Consider the following 21,279-nt stretch of genomic DNA (forward strand, 5'->3'; position numbering starts at 1 on the left):
CTGACACACTACAATGCTAAAGTATACATACAGGTAATCTATAAAATTGACAATAGCTATGGGATAGGCCAGGTGGAACTAAGACTTTTCATTTAGATCTGAAACGGTTTGTTTTTTAAACTGCGTCTGGTACAATATGAGCTGAGTGGTCTTAAGGGTAAACAGAAGCATGTTTGGCTAAACATATTGATCAGGATAGCTTATACATTTGCAGGATCTGAAGTCTCTTTGTAATTTTCTCACAATGTCTTAACAAATGTATGAACAAATAAAGTTTTGGGGTGGGGTGGGGGCCCAATGGGGTGGGGGCCCAATGGGGTGGGGGCCCAGATTAAGTTTCATTTTGTCCAAATATGGCAAGCTAAATTATTGGCAAAAGATTCTTATTTTGTTTTATCTGCCAGTTATTTAAATTAGTCTAAATACTTGTGTGCATTTTAGCAGATGGATTTTAGTAATGTTCATAGCTTATAACTATTAACTAAAGTTAACTTTTTTTAGGTCCTTCTGTTATCAACTTTGTATGACTGTAGTGACTATACTGGCTTCTCTTACATTTACTCTCAGAGCACATTATGAAATCTTATCTAAAAACGAACAGGTGCATTTTGCACCAGAACTATTGTATTTGCAATATTAATACATTAAGTTGTTTTTATTTAAACATCACAAATACACATTTTAAACAAAGGGGTGAATGTTAATTTATTTTTTTAACTTTTGCTAAGAAATGTATGTCAGAAGACATTGTGTGCTAATTTAAAGTAGATATTTGCACTAAAATATATCAACTAAAAACTTTAAAAAATGTTCATCTCACTCTAATAGGGGCTACTTTGATTGTGAATATTTAGCAGCTACATGGAACAGTGGCTTTTTGCCAAGGCTTTAAAAAAAAAGGTGTTTCATGATGGTAATCCAAGAACCACCACTAATTTGAAAGAGCAAGAAAGAGACCAAAGAAAAAAATGCAAGAGCGCAGGCTTATTCCCTCAGCTGAATTAATGAGCTAAATTTTTGTATGTACATATTTTTGTAATTTAGCAGTAAATCTTAAAGCAAATTCAGATCTGTATACGGAGTAGTATTGTGTTTTAATTATTCAGTCAAAGAAATAAAATGGTTTGAGAAATCTATAAAATCTCAATACAGTACTTTAATGAAATACCTGCTACAAGGAGTTACTTAATAGAACGTCAATGTATGTAATTGTAGTGTATTTAAAATACGATTTTTTTTTGCTTTTAAATAGGTTTACTTAAAAGCAAACTATGAGTAAATAAATATTCACTTCGCCCTACTTTTAACTACATTTTTTTAGTTTTACTGTTGAGTCCAGACTTTTATAGTGAAATACACTTCTACTGTCGCTGCCTTCACACGTTCCCATAGTTTAGTTTAATTAATTAAGTTTAGTTTAGTTTATTGTTTATTTGATATAATTTAATTTAATGTAATTTAATTTTAAACTCTTGTACTGTTGTTGAGTCCAGACTTTTATAGTGAATTTACACACCGACTGTCGCTGCCTTCACACGTTCCCACAGTAATCAATAATGGCGGAGGTAAGAAATTGCGCTCAAATAAACAAACCAAAACAAGGGAACTAACTATACATAACTAACTGCTATTCCTTAACATTCAACAGTAATATTTTATTCTGAAACTTGGTATTTTCTTGTAGTTGATATACTTCTACTTATTGCTAGCGTACTATGTTTACTAGCATGTTAACGCCTCCAAAACAGAATGGCGGCTAAGATACTAGAATAGTATGTAATATTAAACAGTAATGGCTTTAAAACAGTGATGTACTGTTTTAGTATGAAATTTAGCAAACTAGTATGCAGTATAGTTTTGGCTATAGCTAAACAATACACTATTGTTTACTTATACACTATGTACATAGTTAGCTAGCATGCGTACCTAACCTGTTGCACCGTCGCCGCAATTTAACATACTTTTAACAGACTAGTCGTTGTTCTTTAATTAAAATATAATTGTTTACAAATATCACAAACGGGTTGTTTTTGTTTTTTTTGAATTAATAGCAACAATAGCTAGCTTACTGAAGTGTATCCGTCGTCACCCGCCAATTTCTGTTGCTGTTAAGGGTGCTCATGTTTCAAACACAAAAAACTCGGATTTTAAAACTTAATAACTGAGTATTCGCTGAGTTTTACGGTTTACTAATCGTTTAATAACTTATTTTATTCCATATCGACTTGTTAGCTCAGACCAACTGTGCGCTGTATCTTCTGTTTACTATTGCACGCATTGGATTTATAGTTTGATTCATTTAATCTCAATCGGCTTTTCGTCTACTATATAGTGTGCTAGAAAGAGTGTAGAAGTCGTTATCTAATACCCTATGTAGTGTCCCTATGTAGTGTACTTGGAAGTCGTTTGGGATTTAGCCCGCAAAATACGTCTCCGAGTAGGTTTGGCAGTAAATAGTGGCTACGTTCATAAGTCAACGAGTTTTATTATGTAGTGCACTAGATATGGTATAGAAGTCTTTATTTTATACCCTTTGTAGTGCATTTGTGCAGTGATGAATGAGCTGTTTGTAATAAAGCCACGGTAAATAGTAGGTATTAGGTACAATTTTGTACATACACAATCACAGACTGTAGTCCATACCATGCACACCTTGTTACACAACCACTGATTGGGAGTATTAAAGTTGTTCTTTATTTACATTATCTTTAAGACGTTTTACATTTTCTACCTTCACTTGGTACATTCGTACTACCAACATGTCTGTGGCAGTGCCAGGCTGCCACTGTTGGACCCTTGAGCGAGGCCCTTAACCCTCAATTGCTTAGACAGTATTCTGGCACAGTACTGTAAGTTGCTGTGCTATTAAGGATCAATCAGCCAGGTCCTTAAAAAAAAAACACAATGATGTTTGACAAAAGTTTGTTGTTTTTGTTTATTAGGATTTTAACGTCATGTTTTACACTCTGGTTACATTCATAACAAGAACTGTACTTACTCATCACACAAGGTTCATCAGTTCACAAGGTTATATCAAACACAGTCATGGACAATTTTGTATCTCCAGTTCACCTCACTTGCACGTCTTTGGACTGTGGGAGGAAACCGGAGCTCCCGGAGTAAACCCACACAGACACGGGGAGAACATGCAAACTCCACACAGAAAGGACCCAGACCGCCCCACCTGGGGATCGAACCCAGGACCTTCTTGCTGTGAGGCGACAGTACTACACACTTAGCCACCGTGCCGCCCTGTTTGACAAAATGTGTTGTTTCTTTTACAATAGAGCTTTTTTTGTTGATTTGCTCCAATGCTTGCAAGAACAGTTTAAAAGTATGGTGTTTTTCCCTTTATAGCTCTCCGCAAGTGGATCAAATACACAAGGTAATTACCAACAAGTATGTATTTTGAATAATCATATTAACAACAGCAAACTTCATTAAAAAAGTCTATAACATCCATAACATAACATTTTTAGCCATAACATTAAAACCACCTTCTTGTTTCTACACTCACTGTCCATTTTATCAGCTCCACTTACCATATAGAAGCACTTTGTAGTTATACATGTGACACTGACATGTTGGTGGTGTGTTAGTGTGTGTTGTGCTGGTATAAGTGAATCAGACACAGCAGGGCTGCTGGAGTTTTTAAACACCGTGTCCACTCACTGTCCACCCTATTAGACACTCCTACCTAGTTGTTCCACCTTGTAGATGTAAAGTCAGAGACGATCGTTCACCTATTGCTGCTGTTTGAGTTGGTCATCTTCTAGACCTTCATCAGTGGTCATAGGACGCTGCCCACGGGGCGCTGTTGGCTGGATATTTTTGGTTGGTGGACTATTCTCAGTCCAGCAGGGACAGTGAGGTGTTTAAAAACTTCATCAGCGCTGCTGTGTCTGATCCACTCATACCAGCACAACACACACTAACACACCCGCACCATGTAAGTGTCACTGCAGTGCTGAGAATGATCCACCACCTAAATAATACCTGCTCTGTGGTGGTCCTGACTATTGAAGAACAGCATGAAAGGGGGCGAACAAAGCATGCAGAGAAACAGATGGACTACATTCAGTAATTGTAGAACTACAAAGTGCTTCTATATGGTAAGTGGAGCTGATAAAATGGACAGTGAGTGTAGAAACAAGGAGGTGGTTTTAATGTTATGGCTGATCGGTGTGTGTTACTATCATAGCATTAGTGTTCGATATTACCTACAGTTTAACAGAATGTATAAAACGTAAATGTAATTTAATGTAAATTAGTCAGTAATAATAGCGACACATCTTGCTAATAAGCAGACAGGGATTTCGAGCCCACTGCAGACATGCTGGTCCATGACTTTGACGATGAGCAGACACTGGAGGAGGAGGAGAAGTTGCAGGGAGAGACCAACTTCAACAATGAAATCGACGACCTGACTCGTGTAAGTTAACATATGCAATATACACTTAAATCTGTCTGGCTTACTTGCATGCACCACTTTATTAGGTACACCAACCTGATCTGTACATTCAAGAATAATTTTACAAGCCACACCTACAATACAGATGAACTTTGGGTATACAGTTACTGAATGGAGCACTGTCCAAGGCTGCCATGAGATACATTATGTGGATGTATGTATGTAGTATGTAGACGCCTCACAGCAAGCTTGTTAGACATCACTTTCAAGAGTCTTGGGCGTGAGTGTGGGAGCTGCTTCCACTCTCCTTGTGTCTATAAAAGCCTACACTCTTTAGGATAGACTTCTTAAGACTGGAGTTTGGAGTGTGTCTGTGGAAATGTATGGCCATTTAGTTGGCCCTACTACCTCAGTTTAAAATTCTAGTATTAAAAACACACGCTGGAACCAGAGCTGGGATCTTGAATACATCGTATCGAATCTCAGCTCTGCCTTGCCGGCGAAGGCTGAGCGGCCACATGAACAACGATTGGCCCGTTATTCAGATATGGGCGGGACTAAGCCGGATGGGGTCTCTCTCCCATGACCGGTGCAATTACGCCCTCTGCTGGCTGATTGATGGCGCCTGCACAGAGATGAGAAAAGAGTGCTCTCAGGGTGTGTCTCTCCGTACACAACGCTGAGCTGCACTGCACTCGTCAAAGTGTAGGTGATAAGATGTATACGGCTGCTGCCCACGTGGCGGAGGGGGCGTGGGTTAGCTTCGTTCTCCTCAGTCGGAGCAGGGATCGGCATTGGTGGAGAGGAAGCATGATGCAATCGCTCTCATTTATTTGAGTGATTGCTTTAACTGTATATATTTGGCTTGTTTCAGGAAGGAGAGATGCCTCTTCATGAGCTCCTCAAAATGTACGGTTATGGTGCAGTAGATTCGGCTGAAGATGAGGAAGAAGGAACTGAAGAGCCTGAAGGTTCAGAGGACGACCAGAGCAGCAGCGCACCAGGAAAAGCTCTTTCAAAGAAGGTAAATAGTACAAACACAACAGAAGTGATTTCTCTTGACCCTCGAAAGCATAGAGGTCTGTACTAGTGGTCTTGTTCTGTGTGCCTGCTTGTGCTAGGAGGATGGAGTAAAGGAGTCATGTGAGCGAGAGGAGGACCGCAGTTCTTCCAGTCAGGAGTCTGCTTACTGTAGCCGAACACACAGCACTGCTCAGCTTCTCTCTGAACCATGCATTTACCTTGATGGTGAGCTCCACGCTCTGTTTAATGCTCATGAACAGGCGAAGAGTGAGGGACTGCAAATTTGAGACTAGGAAAATTTGAGACCCCATCCAAACTTCTCTCTCTCTCAAACATGGCCAATTGTGTTTGCTTGAATGCCTGGACTGGTCACTGCTGAGATACGAATTTGCAAGTTTGAACATGGTGTGCTAGTGTGTTATGCCTAGTTCACACTCCACGATTTCTGCCCTATTTTTTGCTTGCTGACAGGTCTAGGGATGCGTCGATACCATTTTTTCCCAACCGAGTACGAGTACAAGTACATGTATTTTTGTACACGCCGATACCGATACCTATTTAGAATGATGCAATCTGGAGCATTATGGAATAGTGTAGTTTTTAGTGTAAAATAGTGCAGTGGAACAGACATCATTGAGAAAGCTTCTGACAAGCTAACGTTAACGTTCATTAATAAACGCACGTAATTAACGTTGTGCACATCATACATGCGATGCGATTCTGCTGATTGAAATATTTACTTTCAAAGGATAATACAGTCTGATCCCATCTGAGCCGATTCTATCAGCACATACATTCGTGGTTCACCTCGGTAAATCGTAAACGACTCTGAGTCGGCTCCCGCTCTGTGGTAATAACCAGTATAATTAAGCCTGAGCTTTATAATGTAAGCGAGTCACACAAAATGTTCTGTAGTAGTTGGTGTTTATTTACAACCGCATCATTCATTATAACAGTAAACACGGAGAGATGACTGAGAAAAGAAGCTTAAAATGAGTCGACTCCTGAATCACTTGTATCGACACTGTGAACAGAGTATTAAAGACACACACACGTCCTATAACAGCGGTCGCTGCTTTTGTAACCGGTTATCTTCGCTGTTAGCTCTATTTTGAAGGTTTTTTTTTTTTAAACGGAACTAAATAACAATAAACGTGCGTGTGAGCGTGGTCAGTGAGAATAATTCAATCTGTCTCCCGTGGGTGAAAAATTAATTGCTTTAGTTTTAGAAGTAAAAAAATCTCGCAATGTCACGCCCCCCCGGTCAGGCACTCGCGCCCCCCCCAGACAAGCACTCTCGCCCCACAGGTTGAAAATCCCTGCGTTAACGCAGCAACGTTCACTAGGCACAAGGTATCGGATGTTTAGTATCGGAGCCTCGTTTGCGAGTGCGAGTACGAGTTAATGAGCGCGGTATCGGGCTAATACCCGATACTAGTATCCGTACTCATGCATCTCTAGACAGGTCACTGCTAGATGTGCCAGCTCGGAGGCAAATCGGCGTTCGCTCATGGCTCGAAAATCTACTCTTGTTCACTATACCAACCTTGCGTTGAAAAAAAATATTATTTACTTCCAACTCTCTCTGAAGCGATCCCTGCTGGCTGCGTGGCCAAATCCACTCCTTCAGCCAGATTATTTTGTCTTTCCTCTTCGTTTTCCTTGTCTTTGATCGCTCGCATCTTGTTGACGTGCGTTTTTGGACGTGGTATCATTAAACCCCTCGTCACTTCTCGCGTGTGTTTTCGTGACAAAACGTAGTTTGGGAGACCAGAAAGACTCACCTGCGATTCTTCATGGTGATAGATGGTGTCGTGTGTGACCCCCTATCGCCGATCGGTCGTGTAGTGTGAAAACCACCCCGACTTAAAAGACTCCCGATTACAAGAGATCCAGTCGCATAGTGTGAACTGTACAGCGATCTGAACACCTTAAAAGTGTAGTGTGGGGCGGCACGGTGGCTAAGTGGGTAGCACTGTCGCCTCACAGCAGGAAGGTCATGGGTTCGATCCCCAGGTCTGGCGGTCCGGGTCCTTTCTGTGTGGAGTTTGCATGTTCTCCCCGTGTTCGCGTGGGTTTCCTCTGGGCGCTCCGGTTTCCTCCCACAGTCCAAATACATGCAAGTGAGGTGAATTGGAGACACTAAATTGTCAATGACTGCGTCCCATATAACCTGTGGAATGAGTAACTACCGTTCCTGTCATGAATGTAACCAAAGTGTAAAACATGACGATAAAATCCCAATAAACAAACAATATAAGTGTAGTGTGAACTTAGCATTAGCCGCCGTGCCATCTTGTACCACATATCTTAACGCTTGGAAATTCATACTTATTGTTTCTTATACTTGATGTGTGTAACGTGGGGCAGCTGTAGCCTAGTGGTTAAGGTACTGGACTAGTAATCAAAAGGTTGCTGGTTCAAGCCCCACCACTGCCAGGATGCAAACTGTCCCTTAACCATTAAGAGAAATTATCCCCCTTTTCTTACATTTTGTATATTGAGTGAGCCCTCCTGTTTGATCCCCCATCCTGTATTACCCCCACTCCCTGTCTCCTACACACCTAATCGTGTCTCCTCACATCTTTTGTTATCCTGTATCCTGACCCCCTCCATTGTGATTACCCACAATAAAACCAACACCCTTTTATTACACTAGCCCAACCTTTGTTCACCTTTGTAGTCCCCCTCTTCATTGTCATTTCCGTCCCCCTTAACCTCCTCCTCCTCCTCTCCCTAATTCCTCCCCTCACTTCGAGTGTAGAAAAGGCTCCCCAAAACTATGTCTAGTTAGATTTTTTGTCTGTCTTCCAAGCTGTGCCCATACATCTATCTGTATGTGTTAATAAACGACTCTACTCCTGAATTTTGCACATTAATTTCTAACACCCTTAATTGCTTAAACTGTATACTGTCACAGTACTGTAAGTCGCTTTGGATAAAAGCGTCTACTAAATGCCGTAAATGTAAATAGATAAGTTAAATAAAGAATAGGAGTGGTTAAATACTTATGGTTCCCCATTCTGCATACCTGCTCCTGTGTATTTGCCTTTGACAATGTGTAATGTACATGTTCTTAAGGTCTAAATGTTGTGACTTGTATTTACACATACCTTGTTATTTGTGAGCTTAAAGCTGGTGATCATGCAATGCAGTTTTTCCTCTGGTGACTATAAGGGTTCTCTCTCAAAACTGCTGATTTTTTATTTGTAGGTGATGCTGAGGAGTCCGATGACGACGATTATGTTCCATCTTTTGACTGGAAGAAGGTAAGAATTGGAGAGGTTCTTCCAAACTGCATTGCTTACCAAACAATAAATGTAAATGTAAATACAAGTCTTAATCCATTTTGTATGTGTTCCTTAATGAGCAGGAAGTCAAAGTTGGGCCGATGTACCAGGCTGAGACACCTGCAGAGCTGTGCGAATATAACAACAATGAAAAAGGTAAAAGAGAATTTAGGAAGCAATTAAAGGTGGTTTGAGGATTTTTTTACCCAGGCATCGCTTAATGTATTTATATATTCACACAGTACTTATTAACCTTGTTCCACCTGTAATTGTAGTGTATGAAAATGAGGATCAGCTTCTGTGGAATCCCGAGTTGCTGCCGGAAAACGAAGTGGAGGAATATTTGGCTGAAGCTACCAAGCGCATCACAGAGGAGACTGAAGCGGAGACCAAAGCTGAGACCGGATCGGAGACGGACCCAAAAAGGCTGTTAGTCAAAGACAATGAAGAGGTAACCTAATGTCAGCGCTGTCTTTTTTTTAATGCATTTTCTCCCCATTTTCCTCCCGATTTAGCGCAATCAATTTTTGTCTTCCGCTGCTGATGGATACCCGATTGTATCCGAGGAGAGCACGTCGCTGTACATGCCTCTTCCGACACCTGTACAGCCCTCCTCTTCTCGCCCCTGCATTCTGCACAGGTGCAGACCTGCCAGCATGTACGCATTTTGACCTCCTAGTACGCTTGTACGATTCCATGTTCTAAAGTACGCATATCGTTTGATCTCGCGTTTCGCCAGTTTCAGTCAAGTTGTCACCAGGTCGTCACTGAAGTTGATTCCGCCGCTGAGCCACAGAGATCTGCGCGTAAGCGGAGTGCTTTCGGCCAATCGGAGCGCTTCATTTTCACCCAACCACCCCGCCCCGCCTCGCCTAGCTTCGCGCTTCTGTCAGAGACCGTATTAATGATGAGACCCGCCACGGACTGCAGTATGAATGGGACTTCTCGCAACGCAGTATCATGGCGTCCGTTCAGGGATAAAGTCCCGCCAATCAGCTTGCTGCTTGTGCCGAGAGCGGAGGGGGGGTCAGCGTGCTAGTGGCGAACCCCCTCTCGCTGTGGATAGCCATAACAAGCCGAAAAATCGCGTTTTTGTGCAATATTGAGAAAGACGCTACAAACTGTTCATTTATCAGATTTTATCAACTATGTAAAATATGTTGTTCAAATGGTAATCCCCTTTCGCCCGTTGAGCCGATAGCATTGAAAAGGTAAAATTAAGACGTCGAGTTAGCCCAATATTAACCCGACGGTGTTGTTAACCACTCGTCGAGGTTACAAGGTTCATCTATTCAATATGAGTTTGTTACACAGAGACTTTCAGTGACACTACTTAAAAAAGCCAAATCTGCAACCTTTAACAAGTTAACAAATGCAACTGTCTAAACATTATGCATGATAAATTTGAATGTTCTTTTGTTGTTTGTACATAGAAAACTTTTTTTATTAATTTATTTTATTAATTTATTTACAAAGAATGTCTTCAGTTTACTTTCATTTCTGACAAAATTCTCAGGTGGAAGGAGTTTCCATGGGCTATACCTCTTGTACAATAGTTTGTTTTCAATGCAATGTCGGGTGTGTGGTGTGATTGCAATAACTGTCCAAAAGTAATGGTTTACAATAGAGATGGGACGATCGATCGGCTATGAATCGGTATCGGCCGATTTTTAATCAAAATATGCTATCGGCGATCGGCCGATATTCCCTAAAAGTAGCCGATCCGATCGTGTGATATATAAAGACCATGTTAAGTTAACAGCTCAGTGGATCGATCCAGACTTTGAGCTACGAAGCACCAACCATCGCATCACCATTCATCAACCATCGTACAGAAACCACAGTGAAAGCTCTTCATGACCTAAAATAACATCATTAACGTTGTGCATCATACATACGATGTAATTTTGCTGATTGTAATATTTACTTTAAAAAGATAATTCAACCCGGTCACATCTGAGTCGATTCTATCAGCACGTTATATAAACTCCTGGTTCACTTTGGTAAATCGTGAGCGGTTCTTGCTTGTGATGTAGATGAGAACAGAAAACGTTACAGAGCCAATCAGAGGCAAAAGTTTATTCATTACCAAATTCGTTAGTTCAGGATCATCTGCTGAACTTTTAGCTCCTTAGACGGAACGAGTCTGACTCGGTTACAGATCTGTGGTAATAGCAGTTTAATGAAGCTTTTTAATGTAAGAGAGTCACACAGAATGTTCTGTAGTAGCTGGTGTTTATTTAAAACCACGACATTTAATTAATAACAGTAAACACGGAGAGATAACCGAGAAGAGAAACTTACGCTTCGCGAAAAATGAATCGACTCGTGAATCAATGAATCACTTATAGCGATACTGTGAACAAAGCGTCTCTTCTAAAGGCACAAACACACAAACACACACACACACACACGCACACGCGCGCTGCTCCGGTTTATCTTCACTGTGAGGCTCTTTTTAAGTTTATTTATTTTATTTACTGCTAAACCCCCCCGATCGGAATCGGCTATCGGCCGATGTCCCTGAAAGGAGATCGGAATCGGTGCCAAAAACCCTGATCGGTACATCTCTAGTTTACAAGTATATGCTTATGGAGTAACTAAGGAAAGCAAAGCATTGAGCTACATTTCAATGTTGCTTACACACAGCCCATGTGAAGCAACAAGCAGATAGCAAAAACAGTTTAAAGAAGTAGCTGTGTTCTACGGTTAATCTGTCTTGTTATTGTAATGACCGCAACACCGTTGTCAAGCTGTTCTGATAATAAAACTTGAGTGAAAGTATTATGCTTGCTTCCGCAATCTAAGTGGTTGGCGGGCAGTGGTGGAGTGCACATTGGTGGTGGACTGGACTGTTGGGGGGGGGGGGGGGGGATTTGTAGTCCGGTCCCCACCCTGCAGATACGGTGGCCAATTAGTATCTGCTGCAGGCACTGCCAATTATGCCCGCCAGAGGGCACCCAGCTGACCGGTGGCAACACCGAGTTTCGAACCGAGGAGTTCAGAAACTCGGTGCTGGTGTGCTAGCGGAATATCCCGCTACGCCACCTGGGTGCCATGTCAGTGCTTTCTGAATGATGTCTGTTTATTCTGATGTTTCATTGCTTTTTTTGATGGTTGTATTACAGGCTCTGTATGAATTAGTGAAATGCAATTTTAACAAAGAAGAAGCTTTAAAAAGATTGAAGTTCATCACGAAGCCTGCTAAAGGTAAGCGCCTCATAATTTATTGGGTAAACTTCAAAACACTTTATAGCAAAAATAGCTTAAATAATATTTAACTAACGTCAGTTTATGTGACTTTACGTCGGTCCGCAAAAAACATTAAAAACCCGCAAAAAACATTAAAAACCCACAAAAAAGCACCTAATAAGTGCAAAATCACATAAAAATATCTGTTAAAAATATAAAATTTTCTATAAAATTATTTAAAAGCTCATTGTAAAACAGACTGAATGTAACAATAACATAAAGAAGTACCCATTGTTGTTGTAGTGTGTTGTTGTGACTATACAGGTACTGGGGCGTCACGGTGGCTAAGTGGTTAGCACTGTCGCCTCACAGCAAGAAGGTCCTGGGTTCGATCCCCAAGTGGGGCGGTCCGGGTCCTTTCTGTGTTTCTGATTTTGCATGTTCTCCCCATGTCTGTGTACGTTTACTCCGGGTTCTCCGGTTTCCTCCCACAGTCCAAAGACGTGCAAGTGAGGTGAATTGGAGATACAAAATTGTCCATGACTGTTTGATATAAACTTGTGAACTGATGAATCTTGTGTAATGAGTAACTATCGTTCCTGTCATGAATGTAACCAGAGTGTAAAACATGACGTTAAAATCCTAATAAACAAACAAACAAACATTATACAGGTAACTGTTTGTATAACGTGAATGGTTATAGTGTGTATTATTACTCTTGATCTATGTAACTTGCTGTGAAGAAAGTTCCTAATGCTAGTGCTGGTGCTATGTATTGCTGGAAGATGAGGTGGCTATGATAAAATGCCATGAAAAGGGTAAAAGGTCGTCGCTGTGTCCTTTTGACAGTCTTTCATGATAAGGCATGGATTTCAGAGCTGATACTCATCTGTCATACTGTGATACTGCTATGGTGAAAAAACACTAATAAATCTGATTATAGCATCAGCGTGGTTTGACATTTTTAAGCCAAAGTAAATGGGAAGCTCTGAACTACAACAACTGTTCTATGATATTAGTTGTCTTGTTGATCTCTCTTTTGTATAGTTTGTATTTGCATACTCTTGGTTGTATGTATGACATATATAAGGATTATAGCAGAGTAAAGCTTATATGAGAGATAATGTATTTACATTTTAAATATTTATGGCCCTGCGGGGGAAAGCCAGTGGAACAGAATTTTATCAGCTGTTTTGTTGAAATCTCTTTCAGAGGAGCTGTCAGCTTGGGCTAAAGAGGAACAGCAGGATTTTTACCTAAGAGATGAAGCTTATGGAAATGAGTCAAACCCAGTACAAAATGACAAGGTACATTTACAGAGTTTACTTTACAGAGTCACTGGGGGTGAAACAAACACTGTTCAGTTGTTTAATATTAAGGGCTTTATGTTCAAGAAGGTTGGTGCATTGAACAATACACCGATCAGCCATAACATTAAAACCACCTCCTTGTTTCTACACTCACTGTCCATTTTATCAGCTCCACTTACCATATAGGAGCACTTTGTAGTTCTACAATTACTGACTGTAGTCCATCTGTTTCCCTGTTCTTCAATGGTCAGGACCCCCACAGGACCACTACAGAGCAGGTATTATTTAGGTGGTGGATCATTCTCAGCACTGCAGTGACACTGACATGGTGGTGGTGTGTTAGTGTGTTAGTGTGTGTTGTGCTGGTATGAGTGGATCAGACACAGCAACGCTGCTGCAGTTTTTAGATACCGTGTCCACTCTCTGTCCACTCTATTAGACACTCCTACCTAGTTGGTCCACCTTGTAGATGTAAAGTCAGAGACGATCGCTCATCTATTGCTGCTGTTTGAGTCGGTCATCTTCCAGTCCTTCATCAGTGGTCAGAGGACGCTGCCTACGGGGCGCTGTTGGCTTGATATTTTTGGTTGGTGGACTATTCTCAGTCCAGCAGTAACAGTGAGGTGTTAAAAACTCCATCAGCGCTGCTGTGTCTGATTCACTCATACCAGCACAACACAGACTAACACACCACCACCATGTCAGTGTCACTGCAGTGCTGAGAATGATCCACCACCCAAATAATACCTGCTCTGTGGTGGTCCTGTGGGGGTCCTGACAGGGGAGAACAGGGTAAAAGCAGGCTAAAAAAAGCATGCAGAGAAACAGATGGACTACAGTCAGTAATTGTAGAACTACAAAGTGCTTCTATATGGTAAGTGGGGCTGATAAAATGGACAGTGAGTGCAGAAACAAGGAGGTGGTTTTAATGTTATGGCTGATCGGTGTATATTTAGCTTATAATACTGCTTTGAAAATAAAATGATGTATGCCTAACAGGATAGCAGAAACTTCTAAGCCCTCTATACTTTACCACTGATTTGGTTACATTTTAGCTGTTTTGGTTGTATGTTTGTTTATGTACTGTTAGCTGTAATTGTGTAAAGCTGTGATGGATCACTGACTGTATAGAACTATTGGAAATAATGTGGAGGTGAGAGTCAGCAGGTCATTTCATTATCTCTTTTTGCTTAGTTAAAACCACTAGTTTTATTATAACCCTGTTGGCCTTGCTGATTTCTTGTCTTGTCACTTCATTTAATCTGTAGCCGTATACACAGACATACATGCTAAAAAAGTCTTAGGTGCTTGGTTCTGTGATAAATCCTGGCACATTTGTTATCTTAATTCAAATTTGATCTTGTATCATAGGGTAAACCGTTTAGTACAGCGTGATCTGCGTGTTGTTACGCTCTGTGGCAAACCCTAAAGGGAGCAGCTAAAAGAAAAGGAAGAAGAATGTTTCTATTTAAATGTTACATACTAGTCCTACTTTTCTAGAATTAAGGTTTTAACAAGAACTGTTTAATGTTATTTCGACTTGATCAAATCTCTCAGATGTAAATTGACTATATTAAACTAGTTCTGACGGTTGCGATTTCTTTGTACAGCAGTTCACCCTGTGGAGACGAAAACCCAGCCTTCATCATGATATCACGTAAGTGAACTTTCATAATGCACCTTCAAAAATGGGGCAAAACAAGTTTCTGATTTAAAACGTAAAAAACTAAATTAAAAATAGGTGAACAGCTTGGAACATCCAGACAACAGACCCAGTGTGGAGCTATTTTAAAATGAGATAATTATGTAACAGTTCATCTGGTGACTTGGGTGGCACTGGGATCAAGCGACCACTATCGCTAACATCTACGGCCTTTTCCAAACCGTTCCCTCCTCACTAACACTCCACTACAGAGTGACACTCCATATGAAGTCACACTCTGTGCTGTGAAGGGAGCTTCCAGTTAAGGGGAGGGTATAAATTCAGGAGTCAACTTTGGGACGCCCTCTTTGCTTGCGAGCGGAAGAAGGAAGCTGCCGTCACCATGGCTTTTCTCGCCTTGCTGTCACGTCTTGCGCTACGTTATCATTTCAGCATCTTCAAGATTTGGGGTAAAATTATTTTGCCATTTATGAAGTTTAAGTTCACCAATCACACATTCCGTTACTTTTTTTTTAAAAGACTGAAGAAGACTGTGTCTGAATTTGCCCTAACTTTTTATGAGGATAATCTAATTATAATATTTTACTGAAAATGATGTTGGAACCTACATTTGTAAGGTGTTTCCTCCATTCTCCTTTCCTAGCTGAACTTCCACGGAGTGTCGTGGTTGAGTGTGCTCTTGTGTTCACTCGCTGTTGGAGGGTTTTATAGTCCACTTCCCCTCCGTCCTAATTACTTTGGGACAGCCCTTAGTGTGGCGAGCACTCCACGTGAACGCGCAAACGGAGGCGGAGTGAGTTGGGAGCGGATTGAGATTGGGGGCTAGTGTTTAAAAGGTACAGAGGGCCCTTCGTTTGACTCACTGACATTAATAACATAACCACAATATTTTTGATTTCTCATTTATGTTAAGGAATCCTAGCTCATCATTTAAGAATAGATTATGCATATTCAAAGCTTTAGTCACAGATGACATTATAGGAATAATGTCATTACGCAAACATCTGTTTCCAATTGTAAAAACTGCCCTTAGACCTTTATCTTCCAGGAGTTTTGTGTTAAACAGCATTTTAATTATTCTGGTGTTAGCTAACAAACACAGTGAAGTACGTTTAAGACTGGGTTTTAATATGTTGGACTGACCACCCTAAACGTGCTTTGCGTGTTGACCGTATTGCTGGAGCATGAATAACATTATTTTTGGTGTATTCAGAGACTCCACCGAGCAGCTGTTGGGTGAGACAGAGAGGACAGAGGTTAGCCAAGCCACTGCTTCTGCTGGAACCAACAGCTGGATTAACAGTGAGTGGAAAAGTAAAAACAATCTATTTTACATGTTCATGTACTACAGAATAGAATTTTGAACTAGTCGTTGACACGCCTTCTAATCCTAATCCTAATTCTAATTCTAATTCTAATTCTTCTAATAGGGCCAGTGATAGCTCAGTGGTTAAGGTACTGGACTAGTAAACAGAAGGTTGCCGGTTCAAGCCCCGCCACCACCAAGTTGCCACTGTTGGGTCCCTGAGCAAGGCCCTTAACCCTCAATTGCTCATCGTGTTCCGCTCACTGTGTAAGTCGCTTTGGATAAAAGCGTCTGCTAAATGCTGAAAATGTAAATGTAATGTAAATATTACATTTATGTGTTTCAGCCACAACAGTTGTGTGCTATTGTGTAATAAATCAGTTATGTAAAAGTAAATTAAATGCTTCCAACTTTGCAGCAACAGTTTAGGGAAGGCCCTTTCCTGTTCCAGTATGCCTGTGCCCTTGTACACAAAGCAAGCTCTATAAAGCCATGAAGAAAAGCTTGGTTTAAAGAAACTTCAGTGGCCTGCACCTGACCTCAGCTTTGGCATGAACTGGAACATCAATTGAGACTTTCTTGACCAACGTCAGTGCCCAGCTATACTAGTTCTCTTTTGACTGAATGGGCACGCATTTCCACAGACATACGTCAAAGATGGTGCAGCGGTCTATTACCCTAGCCCACCACTGCTGAGATTCGGGTTTTAATATCAGCAGTGCTGCTATCAGCTGACCGGGCATCTACACAGACATGATTGGTTATGTCTGTGAGGGTAGCCAAAGCAATGTGATGGTTTGGCGTTCTGTCCTCGGCTGCCTGGCACTTAGGACTTGGGAAACACAATGTTTTTCACATTGTTTTGAAGGATCTCATTATTTGTGGTGCCTTTGCTGTCCAATGCTGATAAAACCTAAATATCAGATGGATATACACTAAATCACTAAATGGCCAAAAGTTTTTGTACACCTGATCATGAGCTTGTTTGACATCCAGTTTCAAAAACAAATGGTTTAAAAATAGAGTGACCTCTATATGATCTTTTCAGCTATTGAGCTATAACCCATCCACAACCCTGACCAGGATCAAGTGGTTGATAAAAACAAAATTAAAAAAATACAACTTTGATATCGGGCTGACAGTGGTTAAACCGTTTTATAGCATTCACCCACTTTTCTTTCAGTATGACTGAGCATTTTCAGAAACAGTTACCTCTTTCCTCCTTGATTTAACACATCCTCTGTATTTATTCTTACAACAGGTGCTGATTCCCAGCCTTCTGATCCTGCCTGCACACCGCGTTCGTTCAATTTTTGCTCTGATCCTAACACCAGCAGCTCAAGCACTGATGCTGTTGCACGATTGGCCAGCCAGAGAGACGATGAAGAGAGCCCCGAAAGGCCTCTGAAAAAGCAGAAGACTGGGGTGGATTTCCGTACAGCAGCAGTAGTCTGAACCACCAGTAGCAGAGTTTAGAGAAGATGGAGGTTTAGATGCATTTCAGGGATTTACAGATACAAATGCTACTGTCTGTGTAGCCATCTTGACATGCTTCATACCCCAAAACATGTTATTTAATCCACCCAAAGATTTAAATAAGCTATTTGTTGCTCTACTGATCACACTGTTCACCGAGCACTACACAAAGACCAGCTGGAAATCACAAAGTCACATCTAGGTAAATAAATTAAGAAATAGCATCTCAATCAGCTTCAGAAAATGTTCAACTTATTGCCAAACGAGCGGTATTGGTAAATCAGGACAGAAGGACATGCAATGTAACTCATGCAAAGCACCGGTGTCACAGATCCAAGCACAAAAATTACTACAGTGCCAATAGGCCCCCCTTGTGGAAGAGGTTCCGCTTGCAAAGCATGCGCTTTCAGCAGTCACAACTAGATCTGTGAGGCATTTTGTCAGATGTGTCAGAATTTGCCTCTCATTAGGGATTAATGCTACGTTAATTTCAATCACTGAATCACTACTCATAGATCTGTGAATGAATTAAGACAAAATATTCATTTGTGAGTTTTTTGCACTAGTGGTTTTCTAAAAGAGATAGCAAACATCTAACAGCATACTCTAAACAGTGATTCAGTGCATCGTGCTACATGCCTTAAATAGAACGCCTTTATTTGTCATTTATTCATATACAGATGTACAGTACAACGACATTTTTTCTTCGCATATCTCAGAAGCTGGGGTCAGAGCGCAGGGTCAGCTATTGTACGGCGCCCCTGAAGCAGAGAGGGTTAAGGACTTTGCTCAAGGGTCCAACAGTGGCTGCATGGCAGAGCTGGGATTCGAACTCTCAATCTCTCAGTTGATAACCCAAAGCTCTACCCACTAGGCTACCACTGTCCTAAAGCGGTGTTGCAGATATGTAAAATAATTTAGTAAATGCAGCATCATTACTGATTGTTCCAAAGGTTTGTTGCTAGGTTTGCCGACACCAGCGTTCCACAAAGTGAACCTTAGTTAAATGAGATTGTCTGATTGACCCCTTATATAAGTGAAATGCAGAAAACTGTTAAACAAATTGATGGAAATGGAAACAAATGCCTAGGCGCATGGTTGGCACAATCTATTATGCTAACCCACTACTTCTGACATCTGGGTTTGAATCTCGGCAGTACTGTCAGTTGGCCAAGCGTCTGCGCAGGCATACTTGGCTATCTCTGAGATTGAGCTCGGTGGGTAGCACTGTCGCCTCACAGCAAGAAGGTCCTGGGTTCGATCCCCAGGTGGGGCGGTCCGGGTCCTTTCTGTGTGGAGTTTGCATGTTCTCCCCGTGTCTGTGTGGGTTTCCTCCCACAGTCCAAAGACGTGCAAGTGAGGTGAATTGGAGATACAAAATTGTCCATGACTGTGTTTCACATTAAACTTGTGCACTGATTAATCTTGTGTAATGAATAACTACAGTTTCTGTCATGAATGTAACCAAAAGAGTGTAAAACATGACATTAAAATCCTAATAAATAAATAAATAAATCTCTGAGAAGGAAGGTGGGGTGTTTAGATTGGGTAGAACCCTGGGATGGATTGGCTTCCTGTCCAGGGTATTCCTGCCTAGCAGTAGTGTTTCCAGGTGATACCAGACCCACAGTGACCCTGACCAGTACAAAGTGGTTGATAAATGAAATTAATATGACTCCTAAATACTCAATTTACACAGGCAACCTTCTGCAACTTTAAAGCTGCAGTATGCATATGTTTAAAATGTAGAAAAGGAACATTGCACATCGACTAACGTTTAGTGCCGGTTAATATAAAGCTTTTATTAATATGTGCAGAACAGACACTCAAAAGTTTGTGATGTCAAATTCACCAGCATTTAACCAAATCTAAACTAATAGCACATAATTCTGGCTCAGAACACACATCTGGTAGATGGCTTCTGAGGGGGCACTATTGTAATTGTAGCATTTTTTTGTTTGTTCCAATCATACTGATTGTTTGCATCAATGACACTGTGCATCCTTGTTTTAAAAAATTGACAAATGTTACATGCTACAGCTTTAATAATTGTTTAAAATGTCATTACACGATTCATGACCACAAGATGTGTTTAAACAAAAAAAACGGACACATTTACATTTATTACGGTTCGTATCTGACCATGTGAGCGGTTAGCCGAGAACCCTGCTCTTTAAGATTGCTCCCAAAAAGTTCTCCGTAAGGAAATTTGTACCTATTTTTGTATTTGATAGTTATTTATATTTTGTATACGATAGCGGTTGATCTGAGCTTTGTAATGAAAATGTAGGACTGAATATTTCGTATGTACTGTGTAGCTGTGTTGATACTATTGTTTCTGTTTCATTCTGTCTTGTCTGTAGTTAATAGACAGAACTGCCACAGTAATGCTCTCAGTTGTAAATATATTCAGAATCTTTAGTGTAACTATCAGTTGATTTGACCAGCTGCAATTGTGCCACATTATTATTAAGCATGTTAGCCCTGTGAGGCTACGTTCATACATGCTCATGTGCACTCACATGGCAGGACCAAAATAATGCAGAATTCTACAGCGGGTAAAGTAAAAACTAGGGGTGTTTCGAGTTCAAATCTTAAAGGTGCTTTTGCCTGGCTGTGTATCCAATGGGCACAACGGGCCATGCCGGAGAGGGGAAAGTTAAGAGGGTTTCTTGTTGTGACCTCTGCAGGCTGTTCCTGGAACTTGTACAAGTGGAGGAAGAGTCATTGAGGGCATAGTGTGACCGTACCCGGTACGGTTCTCTGTGGGACTCCACCTCTGGCAGGTCAAAAATCCCAAACATTGTATTTATCCAGTAACTGTAATAATGTTAATCTTAATCATTGTTACAAACATTATTTTGTACCACAAGGAACATATTGATCAGCACATAACTACATGTAAGAGCTAAGAAAACATATTCTGTGATCTCTAGATAACGATACGTCTCGTTACCTAACTGGACGTAATGACGAAAGTGAAATCATGACACGGCAAACAATATGTGAATTTATAGTCGTTCAGGGCTTCTGAAGCATTTTATGCTGTTGTAATGCTTACAGTAAAATGTAAATCATGCCAGCCCATTTATACATAAATTCCCTGTTGTTACACAGACTATTAATAGAGTTTTTTTGTTTGTTTTGAGGGATGTTTTACCATAATTTTGGTGCGTTCTCCTAGAGAGATTTTGTAAATTCTTTTAGTTTTAAATGTGTGCACTAAATGGTTTTCTATTTTTCTACTATCACCTGTCTCATTTTGTGTGAATATTTTTAGGTAAATAAAGTTGTTTATTAATTCTGTATACTAAGATGACGGCTCTCTGATTTAACCATGTAAACTGCATTTCACACAGATTAGCGTGTACTAGCACAGGAGTTTCATTTATTACATCTTCAGCATTTAGCAGACCCTTTTATCCCAAGTGACTTACAGTTGTGACAGTATACAGTCTAAGCAATTGAGAGTTAAGGGCCTTACTCAAGGGCCCAACAGTGGCAACCTGGCAGTGGTGTGGCTTGAACCGGCAATCTTTTAAATACTAGTCCAGGACCTTAGCCACTAGGCCAAGGGCTGTGGTAGCTCAGTGGTTAAGATGCTGGAC

At 40.8% G+C, this 21,279-nt stretch overlaps 1 protein-coding gene across 1 annotated transcript; it reads left to right on the top strand.

Annotated features, from left to right (window-relative positions):
* Positions 1-1,541: 1,541 nt before the first annotated feature.
* mier1a (mesoderm induction early response 1a, transcriptional regulator) lies at positions 1,542-20,979 on the top strand. The gene is made up of 13 exons (XM_062997989.1): positions 1,542-1,565; positions 3,358-3,385; positions 4,308-4,432; positions 5,286-5,435; positions 5,533-5,659; positions 8,648-8,703; positions 8,808-8,880; positions 9,000-9,175; positions 11,853-11,934; positions 13,129-13,223; positions 14,837-14,883; positions 16,103-16,191; positions 17,457-20,979. Exons 1-13 carry the CDS (start codon positions 1,557-1,559, stop codon positions 17,648-17,650), a joined length of 1,251 nt encoding a protein of 416 aa, XP_062854059.1. The 5' UTR covers positions 1,542-1,556; the 3' UTR covers positions 17,651-20,979.
* The last annotated feature ends 300 nt before the right edge of the window (positions 20,980-21,279 follow it).

This window comes from Trichomycterus rosablanca, chromosome 6, assembly GCF_030014385.1.
Source record: "Trichomycterus rosablanca isolate fTriRos1 chromosome 6, fTriRos1.hap1, whole genome shotgun sequence".
NCBI lineage: Eukaryota > Metazoa > Chordata > Actinopteri > Siluriformes > Trichomycteridae > Trichomycterus > Trichomycterus rosablanca.

What these genes read in the sequence shown, in the direction of transcription:
- mier1a (XM_062997989.1), top strand. An exon ending in TAGTCAAAGACAATGAAGAG is followed by an intron (nt 9,176 to 11,852) that starts GTAACCTAATGT and finishes GTTGTATTACAG; the next exon opens with GCTCTGTATGAATTAGTGAA. An exon ending in ACCCAGTACAAAATGACAAG is followed by an intron (nt 13,224 to 14,836) that starts GTACATTTACAG and finishes TTCTTTGTACAG; the next exon opens with CAGTTCACCCTGTGGAGACG.